Source organism: Natator depressus, chromosome 1 (genome assembly GCF_965152275.1).
Source record: "Natator depressus isolate rNatDep1 chromosome 1, rNatDep2.hap1, whole genome shotgun sequence".
NCBI classification, from domain to species: Eukaryota; Metazoa; Chordata; order Testudines; family Cheloniidae; genus Natator; species Natator depressus.
The window spans coordinates 229,484,087-229,497,162 of record NC_134234.1 but is presented as its reverse complement, the minus strand read 5'-3'; the positions used below and the strand labels follow the sequence as shown (position 1 = coordinate 229,497,162).

The 13,076-nt window shown below is 41.5% G+C and overlaps 1 protein-coding gene across 1 annotated transcript in view; it reads left to right on the top strand.

The window, feature by feature from the left end:
• GYS2 (glycogen synthase 2) overlaps positions 1-13,076 on the top strand; it is a 69,194-nt gene that overhangs the window by 48,317 nt on the left and 7,801 nt on the right. The window contains exons 9-13 of the mRNA XM_074937529.1: positions 3,854-3,913; positions 4,992-5,070; positions 6,036-6,149; positions 9,743-9,869; positions 11,976-12,071. Of these exons, the coding sequence (XP_074793630.1) occupies positions 3,854-3,913; positions 4,992-5,070; positions 6,036-6,149; positions 9,743-9,869; positions 11,976-12,071 (476 nt within the window). The remainder of the gene's footprint in view (positions 1-3,853; positions 3,914-4,991; positions 5,071-6,035; positions 6,150-9,742; positions 9,870-11,975; positions 12,072-13,076) is intronic.

The window sequence follows — 13,076 nt, the reverse complement described above, 5'->3', positions numbered from 1 at the left end:
ACACATTCACAATGACTCCCAAATGTCTCTCACCCACATGCTCGGGGCTAGGACACTTTTGAAACAGGGTCAGAGAGGTGGGGTCACACAGATTGAGTTGACTCAGAAGCAGAACTGCCATTTCTGGTTAACTCTGTGTGGCTTGCCAGAAGGTCACCCCAGTTTGATGGACCAGAGGTGAGCAGACTAACAGGGACTCTCACTAGGAAGGATCAAGACCTTCCAGGGAATGTGGGGTGGGGCCTGGATGAGGGGTAGAATGGACATGAAGGGGGAAAATATGTGGGGAAGGCATGGATGTTGGCATGGGGGCTGGAGAACAGTGCTGGTCAGTGGAGCTCTCTGCTGAATCTCTGACCCCTGCTGTTCAGATTGGCACAGATTCCCTTCCTATGCCCTTCCCACTCTTCCATGTACACCCCATAGCCCCATTCCACGTTTAAATGGTTAATAGTTTTCATTCTTAAAAAGATTTAATTTATATACATGAAAAATAAACATTAGTAACAATGAGTGATAGTAAAAATGAATGAAATAGAGAAAACATGTCATTCTAAATCCTGCCATAAATATAATGATGACCAGGAACACCAGGTTGTCACTTCATAGAGCTTAAGGCCAGAAGGGCCCACCAGATCCTCGAGTCTGACCTCCTGTATAGCACAGACCACCAATGCCACCCAGCACCCATACACTAAATCCATCAACCAAACTTTAACTCTATCTTTTAAAGATGATATAATTCTGAATGGTCACAAGCAACATACATTTTATATATTTACTGCACTGCAGAAAAACATACCTCACAGTAAGCACGGGCAGTCTGACACCAAGCCTGTCTGTACTGAGGATATTTGTACTGAGGTAGCTACACTGATGCAAATCCTCATTGCAGACACATTACATTGCTGTAATATGAGGCTTGCACCAATACAGCTTCCCCTGGTTTAAAACTGGTGCAGCACATCCATGTTGGTTAAGAGGTGACGTGATTACAGTCTAAAAGTATCTACAGGGGAACAAATATTTAATAATGGACTCTTCAGTATAACAAAGAAAAATATAACCCAATCCAATGGCTGAGAGTTGAAGCTAGACAAATTCAGACTGGAAATAAGGTGTAAATTTTTTAATGGTGAGAGTAATTAACCATCGGAACCATTTACCCACAGTCACTGTGGATTCTCCATCCCTGACCATTTTTAAATCAAGAGTGGATGTATTTTTAAAAGATCTGCTCTAGGAATTAGTTGAGGGAAGTTCTGTGGCCTGTGCTATACAGCGAGTCACACTGGATGATCTCAGTGGTCCCTTCTGGCTGTGGAATCTATGAATCTATATGCTGGAGATTTGCACTGGTGTAGCCAACCCCGTATAAATATCACCAGGAGAGGCAAGTGCTAAGTTGTACACACCAATACAAAGCATAAACAGAACCATGCACAGTGTAATTTGTCAAAACCACCCTAACTCTATATTAATAGCACACACAAACTGCATTTACTGCCAGTTAAGACTGTGGCAGGGTATGCCGCATCCACCTATAATTTTAAAAGCAGGGAAGTACGTTAAGGAAAAAGACTTCTGTATTCCTTTCCACCTTCATACTGCCTACTGCACTGTCAGTAACACAATCCAGTGCTCCTTTTTCATACCTCAGCCTCAGCACACTTGTATTTATCACACAACTTTAAGTGACCTCAGATGTTTTTATATCATTTATATCAATAGATAAGCACTAGAGCTGAGTAAATCATCGATTTTTCAGTTTGGAGAATTAAACAAACAAAATCTGTATTTTTAGAAAAAAAAAGTTTTGTTCTCACTTAAACTGTTTTGGTTTTGTTTTTTTAAATTTGTTTGGGGTCATTTGGGGGTGTTTTTCACCTTTGTTAAAAAAAAAACTTAATTTGCTAACAAAATGATATTTCAAAACAAAAAGTCAAAACATTTAATTCTGAAATGGCTGACCAATTTTAACTTTTTTCTTTAAAAAAAAAATCCAATTTTGTTTTGAAATGAAACTATTTCCTGAATTCAATTCGAATTCAGTCCAAATTCATGAATAGTTTGTGACCCAAAAATGCATTTTTCAGCTAATTTTCTATGTGCCAAAAAATAATTTGCCCAGCTGTAATCAGCACATCTGTCTGTCACACATTCCATGTGTTTGGGGAGTTATTTTGCCTTAAAGCTTCTGAGGTCACTGTTAAGGTTTTGCAGTTAGCTACCACTACACCCTAACTATCGGAGCACACAAACATCTAGGGGGAAATTTCCAAATGCAGAAAAGAGCAACTATGCACCCAACTCCCATGAACAGCTTTGAAAAGCTTGCTCAGAACCATTAAAGATAGAAGGGGTTGTGAGGTAGTGGCTGGTTATTCAGAGTGAAGGTGCAAATATGTATGTGTGGAAGGGAGGTGGTTGGGGCTGACAAGGGGAGCTATTTAGTGGGGATTAGAAGAGGTGTGAATGACTTACTTATTGCCTTGCATTTTATGATTTGTGTTGGTGGGGTATAGAGTCTAGCCACTGTAACCCAGGAGGCAACCAACAGTTGGGAGCTGGAATCCAATTTTTCCAAGGTTCAGGGTGTTCCAATAATATTTTTTTTTGCCTCAGGCCCATCGCTAATACTCAAAAAGCAAAAAGGCAGGAAAAGTCCCATTGAAGTATTTTATGACTTTACACTACCTTTGCTGTTTTTTGAGTGCAGTGCATTTAGCTGTACTTTATGTTCTGTGAAATGCCATCTAGTGGCTGGATCTGCTAACAGCAACTTGTCCTTAAAGGAGCTTTTCAGTGGTGTGCAAAAGGGCTACAACCAGTGGCGTACTAACACCTACGCCAACAAGGCCTAGGCCTAGGGCAGCAAATTTATAATAGCAGCCAGAGGCTGCTTCCCCCGGTGCCGGTTCGCCTCCGCCCCCGGCCCTGCCCCAACTCCAGCCCTGCCCCACCCCCCTTTCCTGCCCCCTCCCTGCCCCTATTGGTCCCCTTCCCCAAATCTCTGCCCTGGCCCTGCCTCCTCTCCTGAGTGCGCCGCGTTCCCCCTTCGTCCCCCTCCTTTGCGAAGCTGTTTTGCGCACAAACACTGGCAGGGAGAAGCAGGACCCGGCGGCACACTCACGGGAGGAGGCGGAGGCGAGCTGCGGTGAGAGGGCCGGGAGCTCCTGGGGGGTGGCAATTATTTCAGGGCCTAGGGGCGGCAAAATCATTAATCCGCCACAGGCTACAACAAAATGTTAAATGACATAAATATTGTCTGGAGCAGATTTTATTATGAGTTTTCAACTTGGCCTAGGTTTGCCAAGAGGTTATCTGGTTTTCAAACCAATTTATCAGGAGGAACAGCTTGTGGCTTATCTACAGTTTGTCCTATTCCTTGTTTTTGAAGGCTCTTGCGGGTGGGAATTTTAAAACAAACCTATTTCTTCTCTCTCTCTCTCTTTTCCCCCCTCGGTTAGGTTAAATTTAAAACCTCTCATCCTTGAAAAGTGTCACATTTCACTGCTTTTTCCACCCAAGACATTGCAGTGCTGTTTTTCTGTATCAGAGACATTAGTGATGTCTATTTGTCAGAGCAAGGGATTGGGAAGCAAGCACTACCAATTTCTAGTCCTGGTTTTACCACTGACTTTGTTTTTGGCCTTGGGCAAATCTCTGTGGGTCATATCCTCAGCTGCGCTGAAATCACAGTCAGTATGGCTGAGAACTGGGGAAGGTGCCTTAGCTCCCTTTCTGCCTCCCCTGATCCTGGGTCCCCCTGCATAAGTTAGAGCACCAGCAGGAGCACTGTGTGTTCTGGCCCTCCCCCTGACATGTCCCATTTTTCATATTTATTTACTAGGGACACCGCACAATGTGTGAAAGAAAAATTTGGAAAGAAACTCTACGATGCACTACTGAAGTGAGTATGTAGGTCACTTTGTGTTGATATTGCAGAGGAGCCAGCTGTATCACCTGTGTTGTTTATATATGTGTATTATGGATGTAAGAAAAGAATTGGGAAGAGATAGGAACAAATGGTGTAATTAGGGATTTAGGAGATCCATGTTCAAGTCCCTGCTTCACAATAGACTTCCTGTGTGAGCTTGGGTAAGTAACTTAGGGTAACATTTTCAAAGGTGACTTAAACATTTAAGAACCTAAGTCTCAGTGAGAATGAATGGGATGCAAGCTTCTAAGTCACTTAGGTGCTTATGAAAATGTTATCCTTTGTCTGTCTGTCCCAGTTCCCCATTTAAAAAACGGGGATAGTAGTATTTCCCTACCTCATTGTGGTGTTGTGAGGATAAATACATTAAGGATTGTGGGGTATTATGGTAATGGGGCCATATAAGTAGCTTAGGTAGATACAATACAGTGGAACTCCGATATGCTGAAACTTTGCTTATAGTAAAAAGGAAGAAAGTCTCTGTACTCCTTTATCAGGTCATACTCTCATTGATTTCAAAGAGAGCTTAGCCTGAGTTGGAAGATCTATATGATCCCAAATGCAAAAGATTTGATTGGAAAAAACAACAAAAATAAAATGTCTATCAAAAATGGACACAATTTTTTTTACACTTTTTTGCCCTGTTTGGTTTCAGCTATAGAGCTGATTGGATATTTTTTAAAATGAAAATGAAATTTTGACAAAAATATAGAAATAAAAGTTCATGACAGGTTTTGTGACTTGTTTTCTTTTTCAAATATTCCAAATACATCTAAGGGGGAATTGCAGCAAAGCTGTGAGGGGAGAAAGAGGACAGGATAGTCATGTGGATACAATATAGAGAAAACAGGAAAAAAACTCTAAGGACTTGATTCAAAGCTGATTGAAGAAGCTGGAAAGATGCCTGTTGACTTCAGTGAATTTTGGATCAGCTCTATATGAGTTTCTTCATCTTCTCTGTGTAACTTTAACGCAAACGCTTAATCATAATTTCCGAAAAAAATGATAACAAGCCATTTGGCGATATACCCTGTCTGTATTGCCTTTGCAGAGGAGAAATTCCAGATTTGAACAAGATCCTTGACCGGGATGATGTAACCATTATGAAAAGAGCCATCTTTTCAACTCAGGTCAGAGAAAATAGTCATTACTTACAGAGGTTTCAGAGTAGCAGCCATGTTAGTCTGTATCCGCAAAAAGAAAAGGAGTACTTGTGGTACCTTAGAGACTAACAAATTTATTTGAGCATAAGCTTTCGTGAGCTACAGCTCTGATGAAGTGAGCTCTTGCTCACGAAAGCTTATGCTCAAATAAATTTGTTAGTCTCTAAGGTGCCAAAAGTCCTCCTTTTCTTATTACTTACACAGTTATTGGATGGAAAAGATAAACATGGTCATATATAAGGGTCATGTATCGTGAACAGGGATATGTATGAATTGGAGAATCATTTTCCATCATGTACGTTTCTCATACAGTCAATTTTTTTAAACTCAGTGTGTTTTTTCCATTCTCTCTGTGTTTCTTTTTGAGAATTAGTATCAAACCATCCTAGCTACTTTTGGTAGCACACGAGCACTCCCATCACCTGATGTATTTCCCTGAACTCCTTGGTCCTCTCCTTTTAATAGTAAATTCAAATTCTTCACAATTCCTCATCCTACTACATCTCAGCCCTTGCTTTATTTCCATCCGTTCTTGATTCCTGGACTCTTCCATTTTTAACTGTGGGGATAATTAACCATTAAAACACCTTACCTTGGGGTGTGGGTGATTCTCCATCACTTACAATCTTTAAATCAAAATGGGTGTCTTTGTAAAAGATACTGTCTATTACAAGCAGAATTTATTGGGCTAGATTAAAGAATTATCAGGTAAAATCCTATGGCACTGTGTTATGCCATAGGTTGGACTAAATTATCACAATGATCCTTTCTGGCCTTAAATTCAAAGGGTGAAACCCTAGTCCTAATGAAATCAATGGCAAAACTCGCATTGACTTCAATGGGGCTGGGATTTCACCCTAAGACTCTGTTAATGGATTCTTTGCCAGCAGTTTTTCATGCCTTGGTCAAAGTTTGCCTTTATTCTGATGTAGCGACAGTCTCTACCTCCAGTGACCACCCATAACATGATCGATGATTCCAATGACCCGATCCTCAATACCATCCGGCGCATTGGACTCTTCAATAACCGCACAGACAGAGTTAAGGTAAAATCTCTCTTTTTTTTTTCCTAATGGAATTTCATTAAACTACCTCATCCTAATTAGTTACTGTTGGAGGAAGTGTGGTTATTCTTACTAGAGATGTTTGGAATAAAATACCAAACACCTCTTTGAATAGCAACAGCCAGTCACTTTTTTTACAGACACCATCACCTGCTTATTACCCACAGAATTTCAAGTTAGGCATTTAATGTTAGGGGTGGTATAGCTGTTGTTAAAACATTCTAGACACAATTTTTAAAATCCTGGCCCCATTGAAATCAATGGCTAAATTTCCATTGACTTCTTTGAGGCTGGGATTTCACCTGATGGGCCTGCAGCCCAGTAAACCTTTATATGTTGTTTACTCAAATCTAATAACAGGGCCATATTATAAAGAGAGGAAAACAGCACCTTCCAACCCTTGCAATGAATACGAACCCCGTATATTTGTGGTAGGCAAGCCCAGTAAAGGTTGAGCCCGTACTCCAAATGTCTCTTTCTGCCCACACTTCTGGGCAGGGTTCCCAAAGTGGGTGATGTGGCTTACATAGTCACCTTTAGTGTTATGTGGCTCAGAGAGGGATTGCATCTCCTTGTAAGATCTCCTTTGGGGCAGTGTACCTAGGTACCACACTTGACTGCGGGCTGTGGCTAAATGCCGTACCCTAACTCAGGGATGGCCAAACTTACTGGTCCTCCGAGCCGCATACGACAATCTTCAGAAGTCGAGAGTCAAGGCACACCTACCGGGGGCTGGGGCTCAGGGCTTCAGCCCTGTGGGAGGTGCCTGATGGGGTTTGGGGCTTCAGGCCCGCTCCTGCTGAAGCCCTGAGCCCCGGCAGGAACACCCCACAGATCTGAACCCCTAAGACTCCCCTCCCTGCTGGGCAGAAGCCCCTACCCCACCATCCCGCTGCAAGGTAGAGGTCCCAAGCTTCTCCACCTTCCCCCTCCCTCCCCAGCCTGGTAAGTGGAGAATTGGGGGGAGGTTTGGGGGGCTTCACAAGCTGCATTTTAGTGGTAAAAGAGCCACATGTGGCTCACAAGCCACAGTTTAGCCACCCCTGCCCTAACCCATAATGTTCAATTATGTTGTTTTTCTTATTAAAAAGAGGGGATGATGTCACCAATGAACCATCTGAAGATTAGTTTTAGATGTCAACAATATTTCCACAATAGGTTTATATGAAGAGATTATAAAAGAAAAGGTACCATGTATGTAGAGGGGTGAACATAAGAGTGGCCATACTGGGTCAGACCAAAGGTCCATCTAGTCCGTATCCTGTCTTCTGACAGTGGCCAATGCCAGGTGCCCCAAAGGGAATGAACAGAAGAGGTAATCATCAAATGATCCATTCCCTGTCGCCCATACCCAGCTTCTGGCAAACAGAGTCTAGGGACACCATTCCTGTCCATTCTGGCTAATAGCCATTGATGGACCTATCCTCCATGAACTTATCTAGTTCTTTTTTGAACCCTCTTATAGTCTTGGCCTTCATAACATCCTCTGACAAGGAGTTCCACAGATTGACTGACTGTGCATTGTGTGAAGAAATATTTCCTTTTGTTTCTTTTAAACCTGCTGCCTATTAATTTCATTTGGTGACCCCTAGTTCTTGTGTTATGAGAAGGAGTAAATAACACTTCCTCATTTACTTTCTCCACACCAGTCACAATTTTATAGACTTCTATCATACCCCCCTTAGTCGTCTCTTTTCAAGCTGAAAAGTCCCGGTCTTATTAATCTCCCCTCATACGGAAGCCGTTCCATACCCCTAATAATTTTTGTTGCCCTTTTCTGAAGCTTTTCCAAGTCCAATATATCTTTTTTGAGATGCGGCGACCACATCTGCACACAGTATTCAAGATGTGGGCGTACCATGGATTTATATAGAGGCAATATGATATTTTCTGCCTTATTATTAAGGCTACATTTATGTCACAGAGGTCACGAAATCTGTGACTTCCAGAGACCTCCCTGACATTCTCTGCTTCAGCCCCAGGGACTGCTGGACTCCAGCTGGCAGCCAGCGGGGCCCTGGCAGGGTTCCAGCAACAGGCGACAGCAGCGACGGGGCCCCCTGCAAGGGTCCAGTGACAGGTGAATGACTCCTGAGGGGGCTCTCCTCAGTGTTCCAGGGATAGGCGACAGCCTCACACAGGGTGGAGGGAAAGGGGAACACCTTGGGCGAGTGGCTGGAGGTGTCCCGTTTTCTCTGTGGGAAATATGGTCACCCTGCATCTTCCAGCTGCCCCGAGCAGAGGATGAACCCCACAGCTCCCAGCCACCACAGTGGTGGCGGGAAACCATGGAGCCACAGCAGCAAAAGCCACAGACAGGTTGTGGGCTCTGTGAATTTTTATTTATTGCCCATGACCTGTCCATGACTTTTCCTAAAAATAACTGTGACAAAATTTTAGCCTTACTTATTATCTATCCCTTTCTTAATGATTCCCAACATTCTGTTCGCTTTTTTGACTGCCGCTGCACACTGTGTGGATGTTTTCAGAGAACTATCCACAATGACTCCAAGATCTTTCTTGAGTGGCAACAGCCAATTTAGACCCCATCATTTTATATGTACAGTTGAGATTATGTTTTCCAATGTGCATTACTTTGCACTTATCAACATTGAATTTCATCTGTCATTTTGTTGCCCAGTCAACCAGTTTTGAGAGATCCTTTTGAAGCTCTTCACGGTCTGCTTGGCACTTCATTATCTTGAGCAATTTTGTATCTTCTGCAAATTTTGCCACCTCACTGTTTATCCCTTTTTCCAGATCATTTATGAATACGTTGAATAGGACTGGCCCCAGTACAGATCCTTGGGGGGATACCACTATTGACCTCTCTCCATTCTGAAAACTGACCATTTATTCCTACCCTTTGTTTCCTATCTTTTAACCAGTTACCAGTCCATGAGAGGATCTTCCCTCTTATCCCATGACAGCTTACTTTGCATAAGAGCCTTTGGTGAGGGACCTTGTCAAAGGCTTTCTGAAAATCTAAGTACACTATATCCACTGGATTCCCCCTTGTCCACATGCTTGTTGACCCCCATAAAGAATTTTAATAGATTGGTGAGGCATGATTTCCCTTTACAAAAACCATGTTAACTGTTCCCCAACAAATTATGTTCATCTATGTGTCTGACAATTTTGTTCTTTACTATAGTTTCAAACGGTTTGACCAGTACTGAAGTCCGGCTTACCAGCCTGCAATTGCTGGGATCACCTCTGGAGCCCTTTTAAAAAATTGGTGCCACATTAGCTATCCTCCAGTCATTTGGTACAGAAGCTGATTTAAATAATAGGTTACAGACTACAGTTAATAGTTCTGCAATTTCACATTTGAGTTCCTTCAGAACTCTTAGGTGAATACCATCTGGTCCTGGTGACTTATTACTGTTTAATAAAATTATGAATGTTATCAAACTGGGCTTTGTACAAATAGAATTAGGGAGGGACACAGAAGGCAATGTCCAGATTTCTAGGGTTAGGCTAGAGCTGAAGGCACTAACTGCTTGATCTCTTATATAATTAAAAATACTGATTTTATTTTTCTTGCGGCTCTAATTTAAGTTTTGAATATCTAGGTGATATTACACCCAGAGTTCCTGTCTTCAACAAGTCCATTATTACCCATGGACTATGAAGATTTTGTCAGAGGCTGCCATTTGGGGGTGTTTCCCTCATACTATGAGCCTTGGGGTTATACTCCAGGTAAGCAATCTTTAGGTTGACTGTTGTCAGAATTTTAATATGCATTTTACCACTCGGGGCATTTAAAAAGATGGAGTAGCTTGCCATTCAGTTTCTACTGTATTGATGTAAGAATGCTTTTGACTCTGTTTCCTCTCTGTTACAAAGCTTCTGCTGATGGCAGAGTTCTTAGATCAGATTTTTAGCTGGTGGAAATTGACATTGCTCCATTGACCGAAAACCACCCAGCATTGTCCCTGCTTTGGACCCTGACTTTCCCACAATCACATGTAACCTTTCTGTCTGCTGTAGCATCAGAAGACAAATCCATTTTGTATGCAGTAACACCAAGCATCCACCCTTAAAAAAAGAGATTTGGAGGAAAGTATATATTGCACTAATGAGGCAAGAAAATAGACACAACCCAAAATGCCCTCAGCTGGTGTAATTTGACATAACTGCATTGATTTCAATGGTGTGATGCACATTTACACTATCTGGTCATAATATTTTCACAGTCTGCTGGATACTTCTGTTGGTATTTACCATGAACACTTTTAAAAGTAGCAATAGAGACCAAGCACTCAGTACATGCACTGGACATCGGAGGAGCTCACAGAGACCAATTTTCATGACAGCCTGGCATATGATCAAGAGTTTTGGAAGAAGGGTATAAAAATGGCCAACCACGAATAGGGAAGTGGCAAAAATGAAGACAACAACTTACAAGTAGTAACAGATAAGCCTCATAGGATTAAAGTGAGAGATTTAAAGGCGCAGTGGCAGTCAGGTTTTCAACCTAGGAATTAGGGCCCAGATGCTCTAAGATATTTTGGTGCCTAACTCCCATTGTGCCCAAATATCTTTGAGGATCTAGGGCTAAGTGCCTAACTTCCATTTGTGCCTTTGAAAATATCTCCCTTAGTTTGGGTGCTTATCTGAAGCATATCTGTAATTAGCCAATGAATCTGAGTAGAAATCTCACAAGCTCAAGCTTTCTCAGACAATGTTTAATACTTCCTGTTTCCTGTTCCAACTGGGTCACAATTGTCTGGCTGTATTTCAGCACTTTCTCCTCTTGTCCCGGCCCAAACCAGGATACGGGGGGGAAAAATTGTGAGAGCTGGGGAAGATTTTGATGTTAGACTTTACATTAGCTTAACACAGAAAAGTTTGGCTGGTACTCAGTTTGAGGAAGTGGTTCTGCTCATCCTAATGGGTTACCCATATGTATCTCCCAAGAATAAAAACAGACCCTTCTTGATGGATTTTTAGTTTCATCCTGATCCTAAATTCTATATCTGATATCAGTCCTATTGTCATATAGGTTTTTCTAATGGCATTTTAAGTGTTAAAGATCTTTAAAGAAAACATGTCTGATTTAAACTGTATGGTGCTTTGTACAGGGAACATGCCTTCCTTTACGGAAGAACCTGTTGGTGCTCAATACATAATAATAAATAATTATTATTTATTTATTTATTTTATTTATTTATTATCGCTAATAGTAATAAAAGGGGAACACAATTTGATATCATATTTATGATTTATAGCACAATTTGCGCTGCAGCTACTGTATAATTGGAAAAATAATTAGATAGAATTGCTTTGAAATCATATTTTTATGATTTTTCTCCCTGTGACCTAAGATACAGAACCCAGTTTACAAATATGGGAGATTAATTCTGAGGCCAAAGTCCTGTATTTGGGCAGTTAGATTTGCAAATATGTACATGAAATGAGCATGTGCACACAGCAGGTGCCAATTTCAAAGCCAAAGGAAGGGTCTGGACATTGCATTTAGGCTCCCACATGTGAACACTGGGCTCACAGAGGGTATTCTTTGGAGCTAGCTGGAAAATAGAAATAAGTGCTTGCAAAAAAAAATGGGAAACAAATTTCCATTTCTCATCAAAATGTCACTTTCTTTGAACTTTTCTGATTGAATGGCAGTGGGGGCGGGGGAGAACACACAGCAAAAATTATGATGGTTTTTCATTGAAATCTTCTGACCAGCTCTGGCACTGACAGGGCTTTACATCATTCTATTTTCTGTTTCTATCCACTCAAGATGAAACCTAGCCAAGCACATTGACATGAAATCTCTTTTTATGTCTCTTTCGGTAGCTGAATGCACTGTGATGGGCATTCCCAGTGTGACCACAAACCTCTCTGGATTTGGCTGTTTCATGCAGGAGCATGTAGCTGACCCAGCTGCTTATGGTGAGCTTGTTAACAGTGCTTCAAAACTCATCCCATTTCGGAACCCAACTAACCAGTTGTTTTGTGACTGTGCATATTGCACTTTCTCTCCTTGCTGAATAAAGATCATTGATGGGCAAACCCCAAAGTTCAGCTATTTGGTTTGAATTGAAAGTTTAGGTGTTTATCCAAAACCTTTCCAGTTCTTCTCTGTCCTGTCTTTTTTTAACCCAGCTAGCTCGTTAGCCCTTCTTCCAACTCAACTATCTCCTTCCTTCAATCCCTTCCAATTAGACTATATATTAGTCTTTCTAAGGGAGTGGTGGAAATCTGCCTCTGCTTTAAGACTCCATGATGGATTTACTGGGATAGCAGCAACGGTTTGTGGAGTCCATGAAAGAGAGAGGATAACTTGACTAAACCAAACTGAGATTCTTATTTACAATAACGCCCCTTTAAAGCACTTTTATGATGTAATGGGGCCTTAATATAAATGAGAATCAAGGCCCACATCCTTGAAATCAATCCGAGATAGGTGCCTAAATACCTTAAGATCTGTCCCATAGCCCCGAATCTTCAAAGAAGGAGGTTGAAAAAGAACAAGATGTTGGCACATCATAAAGATATTGCATTACAGAATTTGATGTGCATGAGCAAAGGCCTATTTGCAAATCCTTATAACTCTCATGGATCACAACCAATTTTCACCAAACTTCCAAAAAGTACATGCGTGTCTATGGCTTTACTGCAAAAATAGGTATTTCCATGGAGATAGCTGTCTGGCTGTAAAATCCTAGTGGCGACAAAGCACTATAGTTTTACCCATTGTTGTGAGTCATGTTCAACCACAGATGCTGGATAAAGTGTCGACCTTGACTAGCAACATTGAGGTAATCATTACCTGTGCCTTGTCTCCACTAGGATTTTACATTGAGATAGCTAACTCAAGTTAGCTGTCTCAATGTAAAAACACACCATCTTTTGCAGAGAAGACACAGCCTGTGTCATAGGGACTATCTCTTGTCT